The sequence below is a fragment of the Bicyclus anynana genome, chromosome Z, assembly GCF_947172395.1.
Source record: "Bicyclus anynana chromosome Z, ilBicAnyn1.1, whole genome shotgun sequence".
Taxonomy (NCBI): domain Eukaryota; kingdom Metazoa; phylum Arthropoda; class Insecta; order Lepidoptera; family Nymphalidae; genus Bicyclus; species Bicyclus anynana.
The window spans coordinates 19210852-19234503 of NC_069110.1; the positions used below are offsets into that span (position 1 = coordinate 19210852).

At 43.2% G+C, this 23652-nt stretch overlaps 1 protein-coding gene across 1 annotated transcript in view; it reads right to left on the reverse strand.

Moving 5' to 3' along the window:
- LOC112052908 (titin) overlaps window positions 1–23652 on the reverse strand; it is a 57983-nt gene that overhangs the window by 14372 nt on the left and 19959 nt on the right. Inside the window, exons 2-13 of the mRNA XM_024092151.2 lie at window positions 12967–14614; window positions 12659–12888; window positions 11217–12581; window positions 8783–10639; window positions 8014–8157; window positions 6850–7251; window positions 5968–6366; window positions 4990–5385; window positions 3255–4055; window positions 2924–3175; window positions 341–2844; window positions 56–250 (exon numbers count right to left, since the gene is read on the reverse strand). Of these exons, the coding sequence (XP_023947919.2) occupies window positions 56–250; window positions 341–2844; window positions 2924–3175; window positions 3255–4055; window positions 4990–5385; window positions 5968–6366; window positions 6850–7251; window positions 8014–8157; window positions 8783–10639; window positions 11217–12581; window positions 12659–12888; window positions 12967–14614 (10193 nt within the window). The remainder of the gene's footprint in view (window positions 1–55; window positions 251–340; window positions 2845–2923; window positions 3176–3254; window positions 4056–4989; window positions 5386–5967; window positions 6367–6849; window positions 7252–8013; window positions 8158–8782; window positions 10640–11216; window positions 12582–12658; window positions 12889–12966; window positions 14615–23652) is intronic.

A 23652-nucleotide genomic window follows, 5' to 3' on the forward strand; every position in this document is an offset into this window, starting at 1 on the left:
TGAACAGAGTATGCACACTGTTATTAAGTATCAAATATGAAAACTAAGTAGATACCTTTAGGTTGGGATCGTCTGTCGGTGTCAGTCGTGCTTCGAAGTGTGCGTTTTCGCCTTCTCTGAGGTTATCAATATTTGACAACGGTACAGTGAACACGGGCGCCTTTCCACGTTGTTCTTCAACTTCAGTATCCTTTCTGCGAACCATAGAGTCCTCCAATGTCTGCAGCTTTTCTAACCCACCTTCCATGCCCTGTAAAGTACAAGATTCCTAAGTATGACACTCGATGATTACACAAGATAGTACTATATTAAGTTAAGCTTTAATCATTGAGGAGCTTACCCGCGGGAGTTGCGAGTCCAAAATTAAATTTTCCTTCGATGTACACTTCAGCGTGGCCTTCGTTGAATCGCGGCCCAATTTGTTTGTAGCCACACATTCATACTCTCCTGAATTTTCTTCATAACAGTATAGGATGTCTAATATGACTATACCGAAGTCATGGAACGTTCGATATCTATGTCCGTGTGGTAACTTTTTGCCGTTGTAGTACCACTCAACCTTCAGCTCCGGATCATCTACCGGCACCAGTCTGGCTTCGAAGTGAGCGCTCTGCCCCTCGACTAGTTTAGTGACATCTTGAATCTGCGTAATGAACCTAGGCGGTTCCGCTGAAGCAGGCGCAGGAGCCTGTTTTTGCAATCCTTGCAGGCTCTCCATCTCGCGAATCTTAGCCAACGACTCTGGCTGCAAACTGTCCGAGTAAACTCCACTTCTTCCATAGCAGAATATAGTAGCTTTCGTAAAATCTTCACCATATTTATTGTAAGCTCGGCAAACGTATTCTCCAGTGTCGTGATTCTGCGTGTAAGCTATATCGAGCACCACGAATCCAAAATCTGATATGGTTTTGATCCTGTTGGAGTGACGCATCAGTTGACCATTGTGGTACCACTCGATAACTAGATCCGGATCGTCTACGGGAATCACAGTACACTCGAAGTGGGCCGACTGTCCGTCTTTGAGTCCCTCAATATTTTGAATGTGAGTTGTAAATTTGGGTTTTTGTCCTTTGCTTCTATCGACACATCCAAGCTTGACACTTATCTCTGCTTGACCCCACTTGTTTGTCGCCCGACACGAATACGTTCCGGAATCAGTAGTCTTGGTTCCGAGAATTTCAAGAACTACCATACCAAAAGCGTAAACAGTACGGATACGATGACTAGCTTCAATGGCTTTACCATTGTAGAACCACTCGATGACCATCGATTGGTCACCAGTAGGTATCAAAGACGCTTCATAGTGAGCAATTTGGCCTTCACTTATTTCAGTAATGTCTTCGAATACTGTTACGAACTCTGGTGGTCTTCCTGTACCGTCATCGGCTTGTTGACCGGGCTCTTTGCGGAGAGACTCTTCTAGATTTTGTATCTTCTCCAATCCTTCTTTACCCTTTGGATGTTGAGTTCTTTCGATGAGGTTTTCCTTACTAGAGCAGTACACCGTCGAAGAAGTGAATGCTTCTCCTCTCTTGTTCCAAGCTTTGCACGTATATATGCCACTATCTCGTTCGTATACATCGATCAAATCTAATGTAACAAAGCCAAAATCGCTTCGAATTTTAAACCGTGATCCTTGTTCCAAAACTTTGCCATTGAAAAACCATTCGATCTTCAAATCAGGATCGTTCTTCGGCTCGACTTGACCCTCAAGGTGCAGGGCTTGACCTTCGACTAATTGGTGTTCAGGAGCAACCGGTACTATCCATTCCGGTTTAGGATACTCCGCATCTGGAACGGAGGGCCTCCGTCCCTTAGCGAGCCTGGCTTCTTCTGCTTGTTCTACAGCATCTAATCCAGCTTTGCCTTGAGGATGTTGCGTATCGAGATAGATGTGCTTATCTCCAGTACATCTCAGTGTGCCGGATGTTGTCGCTGAGCCTTTACTGTTTGTAGCTTTACAAGTGTAAATACCGGAGTCTTCCTCATACGTGTGGGTAATGTCTAAAGACACATAGCTGAAGTCGTGCGTACCCTTGTATCTAGTTCCCGATGGCAAAGCTTTGTTGTTGAAGAACCATTCGATCTTTAGCGTAGGATCCCTGGAGGGCTCAACGTTACATTCAAAGTGAACGTTGTCGCCTTCTTTGCATATTATGTTATTCAGGTGCGAGATAAATACAGGCGTCTCGTAAACTGGTTCAGGTGCATCTGGCTTACCGGGCTTGGGTTGCTCCAATGCGCCAATGCGGTCCAAAGATTCGGGATGAAGGGTATCACCGAGGAGCCAATGACGGTCCTCTATCTTGATCGATGCAGTGGAGACCGCTTCTCCGATCAAATTAGTAGCTTTACAAGTGTAGATACCCGAGTCGTCCCATCGCACTGAATTAATTGAAAGTGTAACCAAGCCAAAGTCAAAAGTGCTCTTCAGTCTTGATCCAGTAGTGAGTGACACTCCATTCTTGTACCACTCTACTTTCAAGTTAGGATCGGTACGAGGCTCAACTTGGGCCTCCAAGTGGACGTGCTGCCCTTCAACTAACTTGTCGTAGCTCTGAAGATGCGTTGTGAATATAGGGGCTTGTTGAACTCCCGGTTCCGAAAACATTTGTGGAACTTTGTTCATCGCGGCTTCTTTAAGTTGGATCTGCTCCCACGCCTCTGGTCTCATGGCTTCATCGATGATTGTGGATTTTGTTTTCACTTTAAGAGACGTGGACGAAACTGTGCTTCCTGCTTTATTGATGGCTTTGCACATGTATAGACCGGCGTCCCCTTGTACAACCGAGTTGATGTCTAACGTGACGAAACCAAAGTCGTGTGTGGTGCGGAAGCGTGAACCTACAAACAAATAAATGAAAGTTAAAATAATGGAAAAACTTGTTTGATATGCTATTAGCGATTGTCAGCTACAACTTACCCATCTTGAGTTCAACTCCATTGATGTACCATTCAAATCGTAAGCTAGGATCTCCAACAGGAACCACGCGCGCCTCGTAGTGAGCGTGCTGCCCCTCCCACAGTTCCGACGGTCCAGTCAGCACTTGAGTGAAAATGGGTTTCTCGAATTCTCGCTCCGGTTCGTCAGGTTTCCTCTGCAGGGGCTGCTCCAGTTGTTGGATTTTCTTCATGCCCTCCGGATGCTGAGTGTCCGTCTGAATGGCTGCTTTAGCTGAGAAGTTAAAAGGCATTAATTAGAAGTTAGATCGGTATGACGCGACACGATAAGTGATGAATGCTGCGGAACTTACTTCTGATCCGCATGGCAGCCGTGGTGACCGCCTCGCCGAGAAGGTTGGACGCGCGGCACATGTATACGCCCTGGTCCTCGTCGCGCACGTGCGCGATGGCCATGGACACGTAGCCGAAGTCGTGCGTCTTTGTGATGCGCGAGCTGTCCTCAATGAGCTTCTCGTTTCTGAACCACTCCACTTTGAGCGTGGGGTCACCGACGGGGATGAGTCGGCAGTCGAAGTGGGCCGTCTGCCCTTCCTGGATGTCGTCGATGTTCTGCAGCGGCTGCGTGAAGACCGGTCTTTGCCTGGTGACCGGCTCTGGTATCTCCGGACGCTTGAAAGGCTCCGCGGACTCCAGCTCTCGAATCTTTTCGAGTCCCTGGGGGCGCTGAGATTCCGATATGATACTGCCTTTTGCGGTTACCGTCATGGACACGGCGGAGGTGCACTGGCCGAGCGCGTTGACGGCTCGGACGGAGTACTCGCCAGCGTCTTCCGGCACGCAGTGCTGGATGTCCAGTGACACGTAACCAAAGTCAAAAGTGATATGGAACCGCGCCGCGGACGGCAAGGCAACACCGTTGTGGTAGAACTCGATGCGCAGGTTGGGGTCGTGCACGGGCTCCACTTGGCACTCAAAGTGGGCGCTCTGCCCCTCGAATACGTGGCTCGTGCCGCGCAGCTCCGCCACAAAGCGCGGCGGAGAGATCTTGGGCTCTTCTACCTCCATCCTCGCGGGGTGCCCTTGAGCCTCCAACTGCTTTATTTTTTCGAGTCCATTCGGGTGTTGTGTGTCTAATATTATGCTTCGGTGGCCTGCAATACAGTGAAATACAGAGGTCAAAAATGTTTTAACACAGTACTTGAAGGCATATTTGATTTTGTGAAGACGATCGATTTAGTGTCAGATGTTAAAGTTCGAGATTGACAATTCAACGGACTTTCGGAAGCACGAAGCACGGGGTGAATGTTCGGCAACTTTTGAATTCTAATTTTTTTACTAAATTATATAATTAGATTTGAGAAAGAATACAATAAGGAACTTAAGCTAACTTATCCTAATAACTATACAAATCATGCCCACGTGGAATGGTGGCAAGAATACTGGCTGCATTTCCGCGCTGGACAGCCAGGCTGATCCTTTGCGCAAAAAATGAGCCAGCCCTTCTGTCACCAGTCGAGGCAACAAGCCGCGGTGAAATAGTACGGAAAAATTTTTTGGCACTGCGACTCCATGGCCCAAGGGTCTCCACGGCAAAAGGTACAAATATGTAACTCTCTGTCAGAGAGGCATACTTGAGCCACTTACCGGTAAATAAATTTTACTAAATTTTACTAAATACTTGAAATTTAGAATTTATAATTTATAATATTTAAATATTTATTTCCAGAATCCCGTGATCCGAAACCACACCTAACACTGAATCTACGAGGTAGTCTCATCTAAATATATAAAACTCAAAGGTGACATGCAGGTAGATGTTATGACGTAGACATCCGCTAAGAAAGGATTTTGATCAATTCTACCCCCAAGTGGATAAAATAGGGGATGATAGTTGAGAAATGTCAATTTAAAACCGATTTGGCTGAAATTTGGAATGCAAATAGATTTTACTCTTAGATCTTACTTTTCATCCCGGAAAAATCCAAGGTTTCTGAGAGATTTGTGAAAAACCCAAATTCCACGCGGATGAAGTCGTGGGCGTCCGCTAGTATTATAATAATGACGATAACAGAATAGTAAACTCACTTGCAACTTTGAGCGTGCAAGTGTTAACTGCTTCGCCAAGCTTGTTCGTGGCCTTGCACATATAGGTCCCGGAGTCTTCCCCGTAGCTGTACAGTATGTCGAGAGCTACATAACCGAAGTCGTGCGTCGTTCTGAATCTGTGGCCCGTCTTGATCTTCTGCCCGTTGAGGAACCATTCGATCTTGAGGTCAGGGTCGTTGATAGGCTCGACTCTGCATTCGAAGTGAGCGCGGTCACCTTCCTTCAGGTTTTCCAAACTGGTTAGGGCGGTCAAGAACACAGGTCGTTGACCAGGGACTTCCTGTTCCACTGCTTTGGGTCTCTCGTACTGCTCCAATTCCTTGATCTTCCTCAAGCGCTGCTCATCCATGGTGTCGAGGTACAGCGACGCTTTAGCTGCGAACGGAATACAATGTCGTAAATTGACTCGTGTCTGATCTAGGTGTACGCATCAACAATAGTTAATAAGTGCAAGAGTTCCATACCATTATCTATAAAAACGAAAAAAAAAATCACGTTAGTTGTGGGAGTGGGAGCCCACTTTAATATTTATTTTGTTTTACTCTTTGGGTACAGAACCTTAAAAAAACGCTTTGAATTTGAATATAAGAAATCCTATTATAACGGAGAGATTGTGGTAACCCTTAAAATACCGTTCCAGAATGGTGACTAGCTCTCGACATATTATTATGATAGAATAACAGTAGACATCCGAGTATTAATTAAAAATAAAATCCTTAAAACATGGTTCGATTCTCTTAATCTTTTGAACATGAATATGGGTCATATATGATAAATATACCAAAAAGAAATTGAGTGAGCTTTACAGACTGAAGCAAAACTTCTTTAGTCTCTTTCTCAACGTCCGTTGGCCTCGCCCGATTATACTTCTCGTAAGGCACTCACCAGTTTACTCCCCCAAAAGTTTACTCCGTTTAAAGAAAAGTTACTTCAAAAATAAAATATTAATTAGCTCACCATCTACATTGACAGAGCTGGTCGTAATGGCTTCTCCAACGGCATTGGTCGCCTTACACATATATGTGCCGGAGTCTTCACTGTAGGCATACAGCACATCAAGAGCTACGTAGCCGAAGTCGTATGTGGTCTTGAATCTGTGCCCCTGTTGTATTGGCCTGCCATTGCAGTACCACTCGACGCGCATGGTGGGGTCGTTGACCGGAGTGAGCGTAGCTTCAAGGTGCACCGCCTGGCCCTCTGCCACGTGTGCGTTCTTCAGAGGCTTGCCAAACTGTGGTTTCTCGGCGACGAAGCCTTCGTCTCGTACGACTCGCCTGTATTTGCTGTCGTCCTCGAGATACTGAATTTTCTCCAATGCACTTTCGTGCTGCGTGTCCCTGATGATTGATTCCTTAGCTGAAAATAGAATTACTTTATAATACTAGGCTTAAGCAATAATGTGTAAATACTAGAAAACCCCTTAAGTTACCTGCAGAAAAACTACACATATATATCAAGAATACGATTGTAACTCAAAATTACATAACCTAAGATACCTAAATATCTATAATTATAACCATCCAAAAACGCAATTGAAGGACGTCAAGCAGCATTGCTTTGTTTCGGATTAAAGGACATCAGATTGATGGTGATGATGATGATGATGATGTCTTGCTTGACGTATCCGTCAATGGCGACATCTTGGCTTTAACGTAGTGCGATTGGCAAAAGCAAACTTAGTTTTAAAAGTCCAGTTGCATTTCTGGCAAAACAACTGACCAATATGTTGTGACTCTTCGGTGGACATGTTTCTTGCTTGTTGTTATTTTTAGGATATGGTATTTATTAATACCCATTTATTATTACTGAAAAAAATAATACAAGATAAAAATTACTTACATTGTACGTTTAATTTGATAGACGAAATCGCCTGTCCTAAGTTGTTGATAACTTTGCACGTGTATTCACCGGAGTCTTCCCCGTACACTGTAAGGATGTCCAGAGCTGCGAACCCGAAGTCGAAGGCCGTGCGGTAGCGATGTCCGCTTTGCAAGACTTTGCCGTTAAAGTACCATTCTACCCGCATGTTCGGGTCGGGGTAGGGTTCGATACGACACTCGTAGTGTGCGCTTTGTCCCTCCACTAACTTCGTGGGTCCATTCAACTGGGTGATGAAGCGAGGCGCCTGGTTCACATCCACCTCCACGTCTTCCTTCCTCTGGTAGCGGGAAGTGTCCTCCAGTTGCTGAATCTTTTGCAGGGCGGCCTCGTGTTGCGATTGTAGATCGAGTGATGCTTTAGCTGCGAAAGCAAATGACGGATTAAAGGAATACTTGAGAATTAATTGGATAAAAATACCACATAAATTGAGTTTTAGGGTTAATCGTCGAAGTTCAATCAGATCGTCGAAGTTTACTCATCACGTAATCTTGAAAACCGCTCGAAAGATCAAATTCGGCAGGATGGTAGTTAATACTTGTAGTTAGTTAATTCTGCTAAGAACGAATTTTGCGACAGTGCTGGATTAAGGAGGTGTAAGGGCGGAATAGCCCATATTAAGCCGTGATAGCCCAGGCTCTGGCGTGGCGTGGCGTGAGCTCTGCCTCCAATTCCGGAGGGTATGGGTTCGAATCGGGTTCAGAGCATGCACCTTCAACTTTTCACTTGTGTGCATTTTAAGAAATTAAATATCACGTGTCTCAAACGGTGAGGGAAAACATCGTGAGGAAACCTGCATGCCAGAGATTTTTTTTAAATGCATTGTGCCAGCGTGGTGGACGATTGGCCTAACCCCTTTCATTCTGAGAGGAGACTCAGCAGTAGCGAATTCGGGTTGATAACGAAGGGCGGAATAAGTCATGGGCGTTCGCTAGTCTATATAAAAGCGAAACTTCACAAAATATTTAATACCACTTGACGTACAAAGAGGAAATTTGCAGGATGATAGTATTAGGTAGATTTTACAGTAGCACAAATACCTGAGATGATATAATTTGGATATGGAGACTGGAGTTCCGCAGTGAGCCGAATATGGGTTGATAATGATGATGATGATTTACTCACATTGCACAAACAGGGTGGAGGAAGTGACTGCTTCCCCGAGCTCGTTGGTGGCGCGGCAGGTGTAAGTGCCGGAGTCGGCGGGGTTCACATACTTCATGTTGAGGGCCACGTAGCCGAAGTCGTGCATTGTGGTGATGCGATTAGCTGTGGACAATTTGTATGAATAACTACCATATTTTGACCTGACGCACACGTATTTTTGTGACGAAATTATTTAAAAAGCTAGCGGTTCCGGTCAAGCTTCGCTATGACTAAAAAGTCTCATATAATAATAGTTCACCCTCTCTTATAAAGGGTTTTGGGCGGATTAGAAAGAAATGATGCACGGTTTTTTTTGTTACAAATAGTCTTCAGTCATCTTAGGGGAGTGTGGGGTTAAGGTTTAGAGACAAAAGTAGCCTATGTCACACTCCATCCTTTCAACTATCTCTACTTAAAAATCCACGTCAATTTGTCGCTCCGTTTTGCCGTGAAAGACGGACAAACAGACAGACGTACACACACACTTTCACATTTTTAATATTAGAATAAATGCCTCGTTATTTCACTGGCCTATGTGGCATCGGTTCACGATGTTCTGGGTTGGAGTACTAAGAAATTCTCGGCAAAATTCTCAGCGCCGAGTCGGGACGTAATAGTGTTACACCCCGTGCCATAGGAAACCACGGTAACTCGGTCCCGGCCATTATTTATTATTAACATCTGATAGTAATTTTTACGAAAGAAATGAGGCCTGGCTACTAATGATTATTGATATTTAAATACTTACAAGCTTCTATCGGAACTCCGTTTCGCAACCATTCCACCTTCAGCTTGGGATCGCCGACGGGAATGAGTCTCGTCTCAAAGTGTGCCGCTTGGTTTTCGGCCACCCTCAAGTCTTTCATCGGATTAGTGAATACAGGAGCTTGGGTGACTGTCTCGTCTTGAACTGCATGTCTCTGATATCTTGACGAATCCTCCAACTGAGTCAGTCTCGACAGTGCTCCCTCGTGCTGCGACTCTAGGTAAATAGACTTCTTGGAATGCACCACTGCAGTACCGGACGTGACCGCCTCGCCCAGAGCGTTGATCGCTCTGCACGTGTAAGTGCCAGAGTCTTCGGGCAAGCACGCCATTATGTCGAGCGCGACGAACCCGAAGTTGTTCGTTTCCGTGAATCTCGATCCGCTCTTCAGAGGTTTATTGTTGTGATACCATTCCACTTTCATGGTCGCGTCGGAGACTGGAATCAGTCTACATTCGAAGTGAGCGCGTTGCCCTTCTTTAATTTCCACATTTTTCAGTGATGTCGTAAATATCGGCGCTTGCGTGGTCAATTCTTCTAATGCGTCGCTTCTATAGTACTTCGATCTGTCTTCCAAGACTTGAATTTGCTCCAAGCCGGCTTCGTTTTGCGTAGCGCGAATGATATCTGCTGTTTCCCGGCAAGATAGTCGGCAGCTCACTTCGTCGGTGCCGAGCTGGTTAACCGCGCGGCATGTGTACACGCCCGAGTCCTCGGCGATGAGATCAATGATGTCGAGGGCTACGTAACCGAAGTCGTGAATCGGCCTGAATCGGTGACCGATAGTGACCGGTTGCCCGTTTTTAAACCACTCAACTTTAAGGTTGGAGTCAGTCACTGGCTCGAGTTTGCATTCGAAATGGACGTGTTGACCTTCCTTTACGTTGTCGATAGATTTTGGTTTCGTTATGAATCGCGGTTTGATGTGAACTGACTCATCGATCACGTCCGACTTTTTGTAGCGAGACGCGTCTTCTAGATATTGTATTTTTTCCAATCCACCGGGATGTTGCGAGTCGAAGATCAGATCTTTCTTAGCTACCACTCGTAGCGCACACGAAGTCACAGCTTCTCCCAGCTGGTTGGTCGCCTGGCAAGTGTACACTCCGGAGTCTTCGGGGTATACGCTCAGAAGATCTAGAGCGACGTAATCGAATTCGTACGCTGGTCGGAATCTGTGTCCAGTTTTGATAGGTCTACCGTTGCAGAACCAATCTACCTTCATAGTTGGGTCGCCGACTGGTTGCAGGCGGCACTCTAGGTGGACATTCGTGCCTTCCACCGTTTCAATATTGTGCAAAGCTCGTGAGAAGTGAGGAGCTCGCATGACGGTTATATCTTCCTGTACCTGGCGGCCTCGGCGCGCGGCGTCTTCTAAAATTTGGATTTGTTCTACTGCTTGTTCGTTCTGTGTATCTGTTACCACGTCAGAGCGCTCAATGACGCGCACCATGGCGGACGTGTGCGCCGAGCCCAAGTGGTTAACAGCGCGTACGGTGTACTCTCCAGAGTCCACTGAAGTCGCGTGAATAATATCCAGTGCCACGAAACCAAAGTCGTAATAAGTCCTAAACCGGGATCCGACGGTGACGGCTCTGCCGTTGTGGAACCACTCTACTCGCATAGTCGGATCGCCCATGGGTTCCAGGCGACACTCCAGGTGAATGTTTTTGCCCTCCGATACTGAAGGTGGATCCGACAGCGGTTGTACGAAAACGGGTTTAGACTTTGAAATCTCCTCAATGTGGTACATCGGTTCAATGAATTTGGATTCTTCCATTTGGCGTGTTTTTTCGTATAAACCTCGATGAATGCTTGAAGTATCAATGCTCGACCGTGCTGAAAAATAAAAAAAATATATAATTATCTGTATTTTTTTTTCAACTGCCTTGTTGATCACCCCATGCGGCTTCGGATAACGAAGTCCTGGTTTCGAATTCTGGGTCAATTTATAGAATAACTACTGAATATCTCTTTCTTCTAACAAATTTCCAGTAAATTGTAAAGAGTTGGTGGTGGTCCCGATTATCATCAACATCGTATAGTTCCACTAACCCGCATTTTAGCAGTGTGATGGGTCTTAACCCCATAATTCCCTTATATGAGGAGTTAGGCCTGACCCTGTAGTGAACCGTTATAATAGACTGATAAACATTAGATTTTATTATTTTCTTATAAACCTATACCTATATTATCAAGAGGATATATTTGTATTTTGTATGCACCAAATAGGTTCAATAACTACTGGACCGATTGGAAAAAGTCTTTCACCAATAGAAAACTGGAATATCGGGAAGTAAATAGGCCGCAGTTCATAAGGCCGAACTTCCACGGGATTAGGAACTACGTGGGTGAAAGTACGAGGTTGTGCTAGTGTGCAAAAAAGAATAAATACAATAAAGAAGCTAACACTTACTCTCGACGATCATGGAAGCGCTCTGCTGCGCTTCGCCGGCCGCGTTGCGTACCAGCACGGTGTAGGCGCCCGCGTCCTCCGCGCGCACATTGGCGATGTCCAGCGCCACGTAGCCGAAGTCGTGGTACGTCTGTATCCTGTTGGCCGACTTTATTTGCTTCCCGTTGAAGTACCATTCCGTCGTCAACGTCAGATCGCTCTGCGGCTCAACTCTCGCTTCGAAATGAGCGCTCTGCCCTTCCACGATCTTATTTGTACCTTTCAACGGACCGAGGAATCTGGGCTTCTGTGTGACCCGAACTTCTTCCTCCGCTCGTCTTGTGTATTTGCTCGAATCCTCTAAATATTGAATCCTTTCTAGACCACCTGGATGTTGCGACTCTGCTATTATGTCTTTCTTCGTGATGATTGTGAGATTGGCACTTGTGGTCGCCTGTCCCAAGGCGTTGTATGCGCGGCACGTGTAGTGGCCGGCGTCGTGGATCGTCACCGATTTGATAGTCAACGCTACGTAGCCGAAGTTGAAGAACGTAGTGATTCTGGAACTCGCCTCGACCGGACGGCCGTCCTTTAGCCATTCCACTCTCAGAGTCGAATCACCGACGGGTTCGAGGCGGGCTTCGAAGTGAGCGAATCCACCCTCTTTAACATTTATTTGATCCTTTATAGGTGTTTTGAATTCTGGTCTCTGTGTACTTTCTGGTGCTTCTTGGTAGTATTTCTGGTGTTGTTGCTGTTGATAGGCTTCCAGTTGCTCAGTTTTTTCGATATACCTCCGTTGTTCCGGTATGCCGAGGTCTGAGGTGACGGTGCTTCGGAGCGCCACTCTGATCGCAGCGGTGCTGATGGCTTCGCCGAGTCTGTTCACGGCTCTCACTGTGTACGAACCTGCATCTTCAGCCCGTAGGTGCATGATGTTAAGGGAGACGTAGCCGAAGTTGAAGATTGCTGTGATTCGCGAGCTCGCCGTGATCGGTTTGCCATCTTTGTACCATTCTACTCTCATAGTGGGATCGCTGACGGGAGTCAGCTGCGCTTCGAAATGCGCATTCCGTCCCTCCTGCAGTTCGCCGAGGTCTTGCAAAGGCCTTATGAACTGCGGCTTCTGTGACGTTTGCTCTTCGATCGACTCCTGGTGCTGATACTTGGAGTAGTCCTCCAGCTGCTGAATGTACTGCAAGCTCTGCGGGTGCTGGCTGGTCCTCTCGATCGTTGCCCTCGGCGTCACTTGCAACACCGCCTTAGTTTCGGCCATACCCGTTGCGCTGATGGCCCGGCAGGTATATTCTCCGCTGTCTTCGAAATTCAGACTGAGCATGTCTAGAGATAGGTATCCAAATCGGAACACAGAAGTAAACCTGGAACCTGCAACAAAAACATATTGCTTAAAACATACTGAAGAGCATGTTAATTTAACAATTCAATGTTGAACAAATACTTACTGGCTTCTATACTCTGTCCGTTTTTCAACCATTCGATCCTCATAGACGGGTCGCCAACTGGTTCTATTCTTGTTTCAAAATGTATTTTACCACCTTCCATTTGCGATACACTCTTCAGTGGAACGATGAACTGTGGTGGTGGATATACTCGATCTTCCTCTCCTGGAGGAACAAACGGTCTTGCCCTTTCCACGTGCCTTAAGTATATAATTTCTGGACCAGGAGCGGGTCTGTAAAAGAAAAGTATATAAAAATCGATACATTATGCGTGAAGATTATTTTTTCAAACAGTGAAGTGCAATACTCACTCTGGTTCAATTATTTTCGTAGGCCGTGGCAAGTGCAGCCGTTTCTGCTCGGGCGGGGGCTCCTTGGGAACCTCCACGTAGAGCCTCGCCCGAGTGGCTGTGGAGCCCGCGACATTCTGCGCGGTACACTGATACCATGCCGCGTCCGACGCCTTGGCTCTGGGAATATCTAATGTCGAGGCCCCACCTTCGGTACCGATCCGCAGCTCCGCGCTGGGAACGATCGGAACTCCGTCCTTCTGCCAGGTGATGCGTGGTGTAGGCGTGCCCACGGCGCGCGCGTTCAGTTGCACCGGCTCGCCTTCGCGCACGTTCAACGTGCTGAACCGCTCTACGAACTTCGGCGCCACGACTTGCTCCTTCTCTATGACGTTCAGTCTACACTGGAATGACGCTTCACCACTTTTGTTTCGCGCTACACACGTCACTACACCACTATCACTGAGATCGACGTTTGTAATCATAAGTGCATGATTACCTGATTCGTTTACTAATATCTTATGATTATAATCGTCTCGGATTTGTCTATCGTTTATGAACCACGTGACTTCAGGGTAAGGCCTGCCGGTGACGCGGCAATCGAATCGCGTCATCTTGCCTTCCGTGACATCTCGGTCTTGGCAGGCCTTCACGAACTGCGGAGCGAGAGCTTTTTCTTCTATTTCTACTTTTTCAGTCTGTACTTGTTGCGTGTCGATTGTGAGCTGGGACCTTTGGTCTTGTGCGTATGTTTCCTGAGGAGATTCGACGGCCAGGTACGCGGATGTGACGATGCAGCCGTTGGGGTTCTCGGCCAGGAGTGTGTAGTGCCCGCTGTCAGAGGATTGCGTGCTTCTTATCCTAAGGATGGTTTGATTATTAGAAGTTATGATGTTATGTTTGTTCGAGTTGATTATCCTCTGGCCGTTTTTAAACCACGTGACACGCGGCCTAGGGTTTCCTGACAGTTGGACTTGGAATTGAGCATCGGCACCCTCCTGCAGTTTAGAGTTCCGCGGTTTCTGTGCAATTTTCGGAGGAGATACTGGCCCTAACGTTGTGTCGATTTCTGTGTTAATTTGAATGTCTGTCTCTCCTATATATCTCCTGGTAATGGTTTCTCTGAAGGATACTTCTCTCAGCAGTCTGTATTCGAAGGTGTCCACTTTGAAGTCTTCTGTGGAGGCGAAGTCTGAGGTGCCGTTGGTGTATGCGTACTTCTGGCGCGACTGCTCCGCGCTGTAGCCCTGGGTACCGTAGGACTTGTGCTGCACGCTCTCGCTGACGTGGCGGTAGCTGTGCTGCTGCTGCTGCTGCTGCTGCGGCGCGCCCTCGGGCTGGATGTACACGGAGCAGATGGCCTCGCCGTACTGGTTGCGCGCTGTGCACGTGTACTCGCCCTCGTCGCCGGGCCCGATCTGCTTGATGAGCAGCGACACGTCGCCCGTGCGCTCGTCGTAGCTCATGCTGTACTTGTTGCACTCCACCAGTGGAGCCTTCTTCCTGGTCCACGACACCGTGGGAGTGGGGTTGCCCCGCAACTTGCCCTCGAACTTGGCATTCCCGCCCTGCGCAAACCTCGCATTCTTGAAGATCTGCTCAAATATCGGCGGGGAAGGGTCTCCGGGTCGACCGGAGGCGATCGGTAGAGCTCCAACCGAGCTCTCCACTGTAACAATGGAGAAGAACAAGATTAATCAACAGTGTAACACAGTAAGTAAGTAGTCATAGGAATGCACGCAATTCAAGAGATATGAGTTCGCTGTGCATGTATGTTATTGCATCATCAGCAGGTGTTGGTGCGCTGCAGCGGAAGGCGCGGGCGGGCGGACGCGAGCGGGGCGGGCGGGCGGCGCTCGGCGAGCGGAGGCGGTGACTCAGTGCGAGACGAGGCGCGGGAGATGTTTTCGCGTGTCTATTTTCGTTCACCCAACTCAGATCTTGTTACGAGCGCCATTTTAGTAGTCGTACAAAATTTTTGCGTAAATGTTTAAATTAAAAGTAAGTAGGTAAATAAACCGAGTAAAAGATTATTTTACAACACTCGAGTAGGTACATACAAGTCAATTTGTCAAAGTTACGTTTCGTTTTCCAAATGTTGTCATAGGCACATGTGTCCAAGTTTTATTACACATTAGAATTGTAATACTCACATACATACATATCAAATTATTTTACCATTTCAATTTCTACAGTCCCACGGTATAAATTTGATCAAATATATTCATTCTTTTTTTTGAGACACGTAATAATTTACGTATTTCAAGAAAGAAGCTTTTCAAAAATATAAAGCATATTTTATAATGTAAATATTTTATCTATGTATCTCCTATATCATCTTTCTAATGAGAATACTAGAAATTAATACCGTCATCGCTGAGAATTAGTTAAAGTAAATATTTCAGTTATTTTTAGTACGTAATTATGATGTATTTACATATACTCAGCCCCCCACGTAAAAAAGAAGGATGTTAGAGGTTTCTGCCTACGGCGTAGCTTATAAACGAATACTCTAATCTAAATAGCTATTGCTAGCTGACGCCGCGCGGTTTCACCCGCGTGGTTCCCGTTCCCGTAGGAATACGGGGAAGCCTATAGCCTTCCTCGGTAAATGGGCTATCTAACACTGAAAGAATTTTCATATCGGACCAGTAGTTCCCGCGATTAGCGCGTTCATTCAAACAAACAAACAAACTCTTCAGCTTTATAATATTAGTATAGATTACTATGTATAGATATATTTACAACTATACGATTATGGTGGAAATAATTACCACGATTAAAGTCGTTAATTGAGATAAATTCAAAACTGTCGGAGGGTTTTTTTAGTTCTACATTTTTAACTTGTTACCCGCAATGATATTTTATACAGAGACTAGCAGACGCAAAAAAAAATCGGTCCAGCCGTTCATGCGTGATGGCGTGACCAAGGAATATATGGATTCATTTATATATATATACATATGGCACCAATACTGATAGGGATGATGACTCTTTTAAATTCAATTAAAAGTTTAATTGAAAGTTTTAAAAAATCGATATATTCAAACCTCGTCATCATCCCCATTGTCTTAATTTCATTCAGTCGCTTAATAATCAACGAAAGTTATTTAAACAAATAATGCCTAAATATTGTCTACAATGTCGAGTTGGGTGTTCAGGAAGTTTTTAAAACTATATATACTTAAATATATAATGTAAGTAAATTACAAAATTATGCATGCGTGCGCTCAGTGGAGTAGCTAAATTCGGATCACATTTTGCAGTGATTTTGTAGGGACGTAACATATAATATAAATATCGTTGGGTTGGGTTATCGTTGGGTATTATTGTTTAACATTCATAATTGATGACCATAGACAATATAAATTTATCGAGTAAATTACTACAATAATAGTTGAACAACCATCTGGCCCACAAACCATCGAGAGGAAAACCATCAACTACCATAAAACAAAGCTAACTTGGCAGCCGGCAACCATGTAAAATGGTAGTAGTACTTCCTCGTACGATCTGTATCACAAAGAAATCTGCTACAATATGGTAGTTGACTAATATAATAAATTTAATATAAACAATATTCATTTCGTGTAGTACATGGAATAAGGGTCCGAAATACAAATATATCGATATCAATCAATAAAAGTTAAGTATTTATTAAAAAAATTAAAATAAATATCACGTATTTTTTTTAATTTTTCGAACGTCAAAACCGCTCTCGTCCATTTTGTGACGTCATTAACACTAATACTAAACTATAGACGAATTGTTAACTAATATTTTTGTCAAACGCTCCGTTTTTAAGTGACGTCATGAAACAGTTGAAATATAGACTGTCATGGCTGACAGGCGTTTTGGCTTTGTCAAAAACATATTTAGAAACTAAAATTTTCATGTAATCACGTCATCAAAAACAAATATTCAGTCTTGTAGAACGATAATGAACTATTTAACATTAAAAAAATAGTGTCAACTAGCCTATTGTCAATTTGTTTGGAACAAAAGTTACAAGAAAGGATGCCGAGGAATCCAGCGATCCAGTATGACGTGTAACGGATGGTATGGCATCTTGCCAGACACGAAAATAACACCGTGCTACTGCGCGAAGGAAAACAGAATATTATTTCACCACACTGATTTATGATTCATCATCATTATCAACCCATATTCTGCTCACCCGACACCCCTGTCTGAATGAGGGGTAATGCCAATAGACCACCACGTTGGCCTAATGCGGATGGGCAGACTTCACACGACGACTACTCAAGGCTATTCGACTACTGTAAATATGGCCGGTGCAGAATAAAGTAGTCGTCGCTATCTTTAAAGAAGAGTTTGACATCATAAAAAATGTTAAGAAATATGAGCGTATTGGCGGATTATATAAATTTATTTATTTTGCTATCATCCGCGAAAAGTCGACGAACCCATGCTACAACGTCACCCATGTCCGACAAAATACTCTCTACGCACGTTTATATAATCATGATGAACTTCCGCAAAGTAACGCCTGCTTCTATCCAATACGTATTGGCGTACTCCGCAAGCTCCATAACAATAAAAAAATTATAGTGCCCAAAAAAACAATAGTTATGGTAAGCGCACCAAAGACTATATGGTGTCACAAGGCAGTGGCAATTTGTTCAATATTAACTTAACCAAGAAAAAGCTCATTCAAATATGTAAGGGGTGTATCTCGAGGGAGGGTTCGCAGATGCACTTCGCTAGGGGACATAGTTAGGCATTATAAAATACTACCGCGACTTCACCCGCGTGAAATTCAGTTTTTCCACAAATCTCGCGGGAACCAGTGCATTTTTCCGGGATGAAAAGTTGCCTATGTGTTAATCCAGAGTAAAATCTATTTCCATTCCAAATTTCAGCCAAATCGCTTCAGTAGCCGCAGCGTATAAGAGGAACAAACATATTTACATACTTACACACAAACTTTCGCTTTTATAATATTAGTAGGATGGTGCCTAATTGTGTCCCTAATTTGTATAGGTAATTTTACTTTGTATAATAACATAAAACATAATAGTGAACTCACCATCCTCACAAAAACGACAAGTTTATGAGGATGGCTATTTATGTACCTAACTATGAAAAAAAAACACGTAGAGAATTAAGAAAATTCTCAGGTATGCAGGATTCCTCACGATGTTATTACTTCACCGTTTGAGACACGTTATATAACTGAAAAATTGGAGGTGCATGCGATCAGATCCCAACCTATGCCCTCCGGAATCGGAGGCAGAGGTCATATACATTGGGCTATCACGGCTCACGGATTTGTGATTAGTTGACTAGTTTTTTTTTTTCATTTTGATGGTAGATATGGCTAGTTGCCATCCTACCGTTAGATGTACGCAAGCGATTCACCGTTCTAGCACGATACTGTTTTTAAAAGATCAGTCAAGGTATAATTAATATACGGAGTAGGCATGTGATTAAGTCCAGAGACCAAATTTGGTACAGATATCTATTTATTACTTGTAAATTGGTGTGAATTCATACTAATAAACAATATTTTTAGGGTTCCGTGTCTCAGAAGGAAAGAACTGAAGGACTTCATCAGTCAATTTGTTGTCAGTCTGTCAGTCAAGACCATTTATTTAAAGAATGCGAGTTGAAATTTAAACGGTACACTCAGGGGCCTTGGCCAATTGACATGTCGATTTTTTTTCTACAAACGTTAACGTTTCGAAAACAAACAAAATGTATGAGAATGACATTCCCATGCGTTTTTTAATTTTCGTTAGCATTTGTAGAAAGAGAATCGACTAGCAACATGGCTGGCCCAGTTCTAGGTCCCAGGAAGTTATGAAAAAATCAAACTTCTAAGATATGGCAGTTTATTCGGCAAAACGCATATTTCAAAATTCTCAACGGATTCAATCCTCAACTCTTGGTCAAAGAGTTAGCTTCCTCTAGTAAGCTAACTCTTTGACCAAGTAAGACCTACTGTAAAATTTGGCAAGTACCGTCGTTATACATTTTTTTATGTAATAAAGGCTTGCGCTTGTCGATAATTAAGCCTGATGGAAAGCATTAATGGTGATGATGTGGTTAAGTTGGAGCGCTTACCTAGAAGATGCCTATTATCATCATCATGATCATTATCAACCCATATTCAGCTCACTAATGAACTCGAGTCTCCTCTCAGAATGAGAGGGGTTAGGTCAATAGTCCTACACGCTGGGCCAATGCAGATTGGCAGACTTCACACACGCAGAGAATTAAGAAAATTCTCTAGTAAGCAGGTTTCCTCACGATGTTTTTCCTGCACCGCTTGAGACATGTGATATTTAATTTCTTTAAAATGTACACAACTGAAAGGTTGGAGGTGCATGCCCCGGACCGAATTCGAACCCACACCCTCCGGAATCGGACGCAGAGGTCATATCCACTAGGCTATCACTTTGCCGTTTATGCATATAACAAAACTATACGTTTACTAAAAAGAAGGTAGGTCTATTTAAAGTTGAATTTCGGCAAAAGCTCAGCAATTTGATTCCTGAACTTTTTAAAATGATCCTGCGTACAGAACCATTCATGGGCGAATCCGACTCGCACTTGTCCGTTTTTTAATCAGTTTAAAGTATGAATTTGTTATTTAAATTGTATAAAATTAAAATTAAATGTAATAAAAAGTCCGCTATTACTCCGTTCTAAAACAACAAGTTCTAGCAACCAACTGAAGTTTCTAGATTTGTGTGACGTCAAAAGAGAAATTGTTTTTGGAGTTTTTTGGAGTTTACTCCTTAAGAATCGATTTTTCATATATAGCCCCCGGTATGAAAATAATTAGGGAGTAAATATCGATGAACGAATGACAGCGTTACGATTCTGTGCGCAACCTATTCTGCGCACCTTTCACCGTGTGCTGCTGCTCCCCGGTTGCGCACCTTTCACTATACAGGCGTAAGTATTGAGACGTACATAGTGTATGCTGCGGGGCAACATACAGCTATTTAGACAGTCGATCTGAAAGAGTAAACTCCATTCGTGCGTCGGTGCTGACACACACTTTTTTTTTTTTTAATATATTTTTCTTACAATCTTAATGAAACGAAGACCTTATATTTGCTCTAAACTTAGCTTATTATTTCTATATACTTCATTTATATTCGATTATAATGTCAAGAGATATGACGGCCTCCGTGGCGCAGTGGTATGCGCAGTGGACTTACAAGACGGAGATCTTGGGTTCGATCCCCGGCTGGGCTGATTGAGGTTTTTCTTAATTTGTCCAGGCCTGGCTGGTGGGTGGCTACGGCCGTGGCCGTACCATCCTACCGACAAAGACGTACCGCCAAGCGATTTAGCGTTCCGGTACGATGTCGTGTAGAAACCGAAAGGAGTGTGGATCTTCATCCTCCTCCTAACAAGTTAGCCCGCTTCCATCTTAGACTGCATCATCATTTACCATCAGGTGAGATTGTAGTCAAGAGCTAACTTGTACAGAATAAAAAAAAAAGATTAACATGAACAAAAAGATTAAACACATGAAAATATTTTTGTTCTTGTTTACCGCCATCTATATTTTTGGCAATTATATTCCAAAGTAAACTCAATTTCTGTCTTAAAGATGTATTTTTATTAAAATACCTTCAATGTACTGAATTGGACCTGTTACAGTATTATAAGTATAGGTACAAAAATAAACAAATGTATATAGATACACCAATAGATAAATTCAATAAAACATAAATAGATCAATAGTAAATAGATGGTTAATTATAAACATCGGAACAATTAGTAATTAGGTCAAGGTCAAAAGAGTTATCAGTAAAAATTCTTAGCCCAGAGTTGGAATATTGGCAGCTCAACGGTAAGACCGGTCGAACTTATCACAGAGGGTGGTGGTTTGATTCCCGCCCCGTTGGTCTATTGGTCTACTGGGGAATTAGAATACTGGCCATATTTAAAAAAAATAAAAGACATTGGTAATGTTCCACGTACTTCGTAGAGCACGTAAAGCCAGCCATTGTCATGGTCTAAGAGCCGGCATTAGAAATATAAATATACACCCTAATCAGTTATTCATTAACGCTATGAAATAAATGATAGATACTGTTCACAGTGACACATTGCAAATAGGTTGCCTAGTTAAAATGCAGCCAATCACATTTCATACAAAATCTAGAAAACTATGAACTAGATGGCACTCTAAATAAATCTATACTAATATTATAAAGCTGAAGAGTTTGTTTGATTGAACGCGCTAATCTCAGGAAATACTGGTCCGATTTGAGATATTCTTTCTGTGTTAGATAGCCCATTTATCGAGGAAGGCTATAGGCTATATATTATCCCCTTATTCCTACGGGAACAGGAACCACGCGGTTAAAACCGCGCGGTGTCAGCTAATTAAGCATAAAATAAACTTTCATTTGACATATTAGACGACTAAATGATGAGTTATTTAGTCATATAAATACATTTATATTATTTTTATGATAACGTAGCTTTCCCTTGGTATCTTTTTTAATCGTTCCCGTAGTTTCTGAACGTATTCGTAACAATAAAACAAACAAAACTAAAAATCAATTCCTACCTCTTTATTATCTCTTTATCGTTTTGAGTTATGTGCACTTCTTCCTTACCTACCCTACCCCACCCTACCCCTACCCTACAAATGCTCCTTACAAACTTCCACTCTCATTTTAGGGAAGTGGGGGGTTACAATGAGACAAAAAATATCCTATGTCACTCTCCATCCTTTCAACTATTTCCACATAAAAAATCATGTCAATTCGTCGCTCTGTTTTGCCGTGAAAGATGGACAAACAAGCAGACAGACACACACACTTTCACATTTTATAATATTAAGTATGGATTAGTTAAGACAGATAGATGAGTGGGAACAGCTGAGGCATGCAACGTTGGTGTCCAGCCAACGGGGAACAGTTCTCGAAGAACCGCGAGTTATTTAAACGCCCGCGTTGCGTAGGCGTTGGCACTTGTCCAACGGACCCGACGCAAACACAGACCAACGTGCATTCGAATTACGAATCCGTTCGAAAAATCCTTCAGTCATCATTAGCATAAACAATGTCGCTGCTCTGCCAAGGAATTCGCGCTAATTATAAAGGAATCTGCTTCGCTGTTCCTGTGGATTTTATTTCTCTTTTTATTATTATTTACAAGCGTTTGACTACAATCTCACCTGATGGTAAGTGATGATATAATATAAGATGGAAGCGGGCTAATTTGTTGGGTGGAGCATGAGAACTCACACCCCTTTCGGTTTCTACACGACATCGTACCGGAACGCTAAATCGCTTGGCACGTCTTTGCCGGCAGGGTGGTATCTAGCCACGGCTGTAGCCTCCCACCAGCCAGACATGGACCAATTAGGAAAACTTCAATCGGCCCAGCTGGGGATCAAACCCAGGACCTCCGTTTTGTATATCCACCGCGCATACCACTGCGCCACGGCGGTCGTATACATGGACCACAACAGACCTGGATCTGAGTCCTGGGTTCTATTATGAAAATTCCGAAGTTAGTCACACACCATTTTGAACGTTCACGATCTATATCAATAACAAATGACAATAAGCTAGTTGACATTTTTTAAGGAAGCATAAATTGTTCATTATCGTTTTACTAGATTGAAAAAAAAATATCTATTCTTTTTGAGACAGGAATATATTTCAATATTTAAATATTTTTTTTTGATATACGATCCAAAACGCCATGATGGTTTATATTATTTTATGTGTTGCATGACGTCACGTAATTTCAGTCACTGACGATCAAGTAATCTCGCACGCCTGCAGCGTTAACAACTTGAAGTCTGATAAAACTGATCGTGTGTGGCTGACATAAGCCCATAAACACCTTAACCAAACGGTTTAGTGTTTGACAAAATTATTAATTCTTAATTTTAGTTTGACTTTTATTCCGTTAGTGATATCATGTAACATCGTGACGTCACAAAATGGACAACGTTATTGAAAAAAATACATGATTTTTAAATTAAGTTTTCTATGAAAACCTTTCATAATTAATGTAATTTCATTCCCTTTTTCCATGTACTATACGAACGAGTATCTATTGGCTAACCCTCTCATTCTGAGAGGAGTCTCGAGCTCAGCAGTGAGCCGAATATGGGTTGATAATGATAATAATGGTGATAATGAATATTTAGAAACCGATGTCGAGTACATGACCCGAGATTCACGCAAACGAAGTCGAGGGCGAAAGCTAAGTAGGTAATCGCAAGAAAACGGTACTTTTTAAAACCAGTGTCCATGAAATTTTAAGCAAATGGTAATGAACACTCAAAATGTGGAATAACACCCGGTTGATAAAACTCTCTGTTTTTCTAAACCCCTAGTATGAGATTCATAGTTGAAAACGATAAACGTTTACGAATTTCGAAACAAGGTTAATTAATTTGATAGTACATTAATGTGATTTAGATCTTAAATTTGCATTCACGCCACTGGCTGATTTTTAAGAAGAATAAATAACGATATTATATTACATGTGGTACCTATTAGAGCTCAATTTCGCCACTTTGACTCAGCATTGTTGACTTGAGCGGCGACTACACAACTTTTTACTAATACTTACATTTTTAAACTTTTGATATCTTTTGAATGGATGTAAAAATTAAAAGAAGCAGTCTGCAATCTGAAGTAGTTTATTTTGATAAGAAATCATACTAAGATACAAATAAAGAGCCTTTTCTAA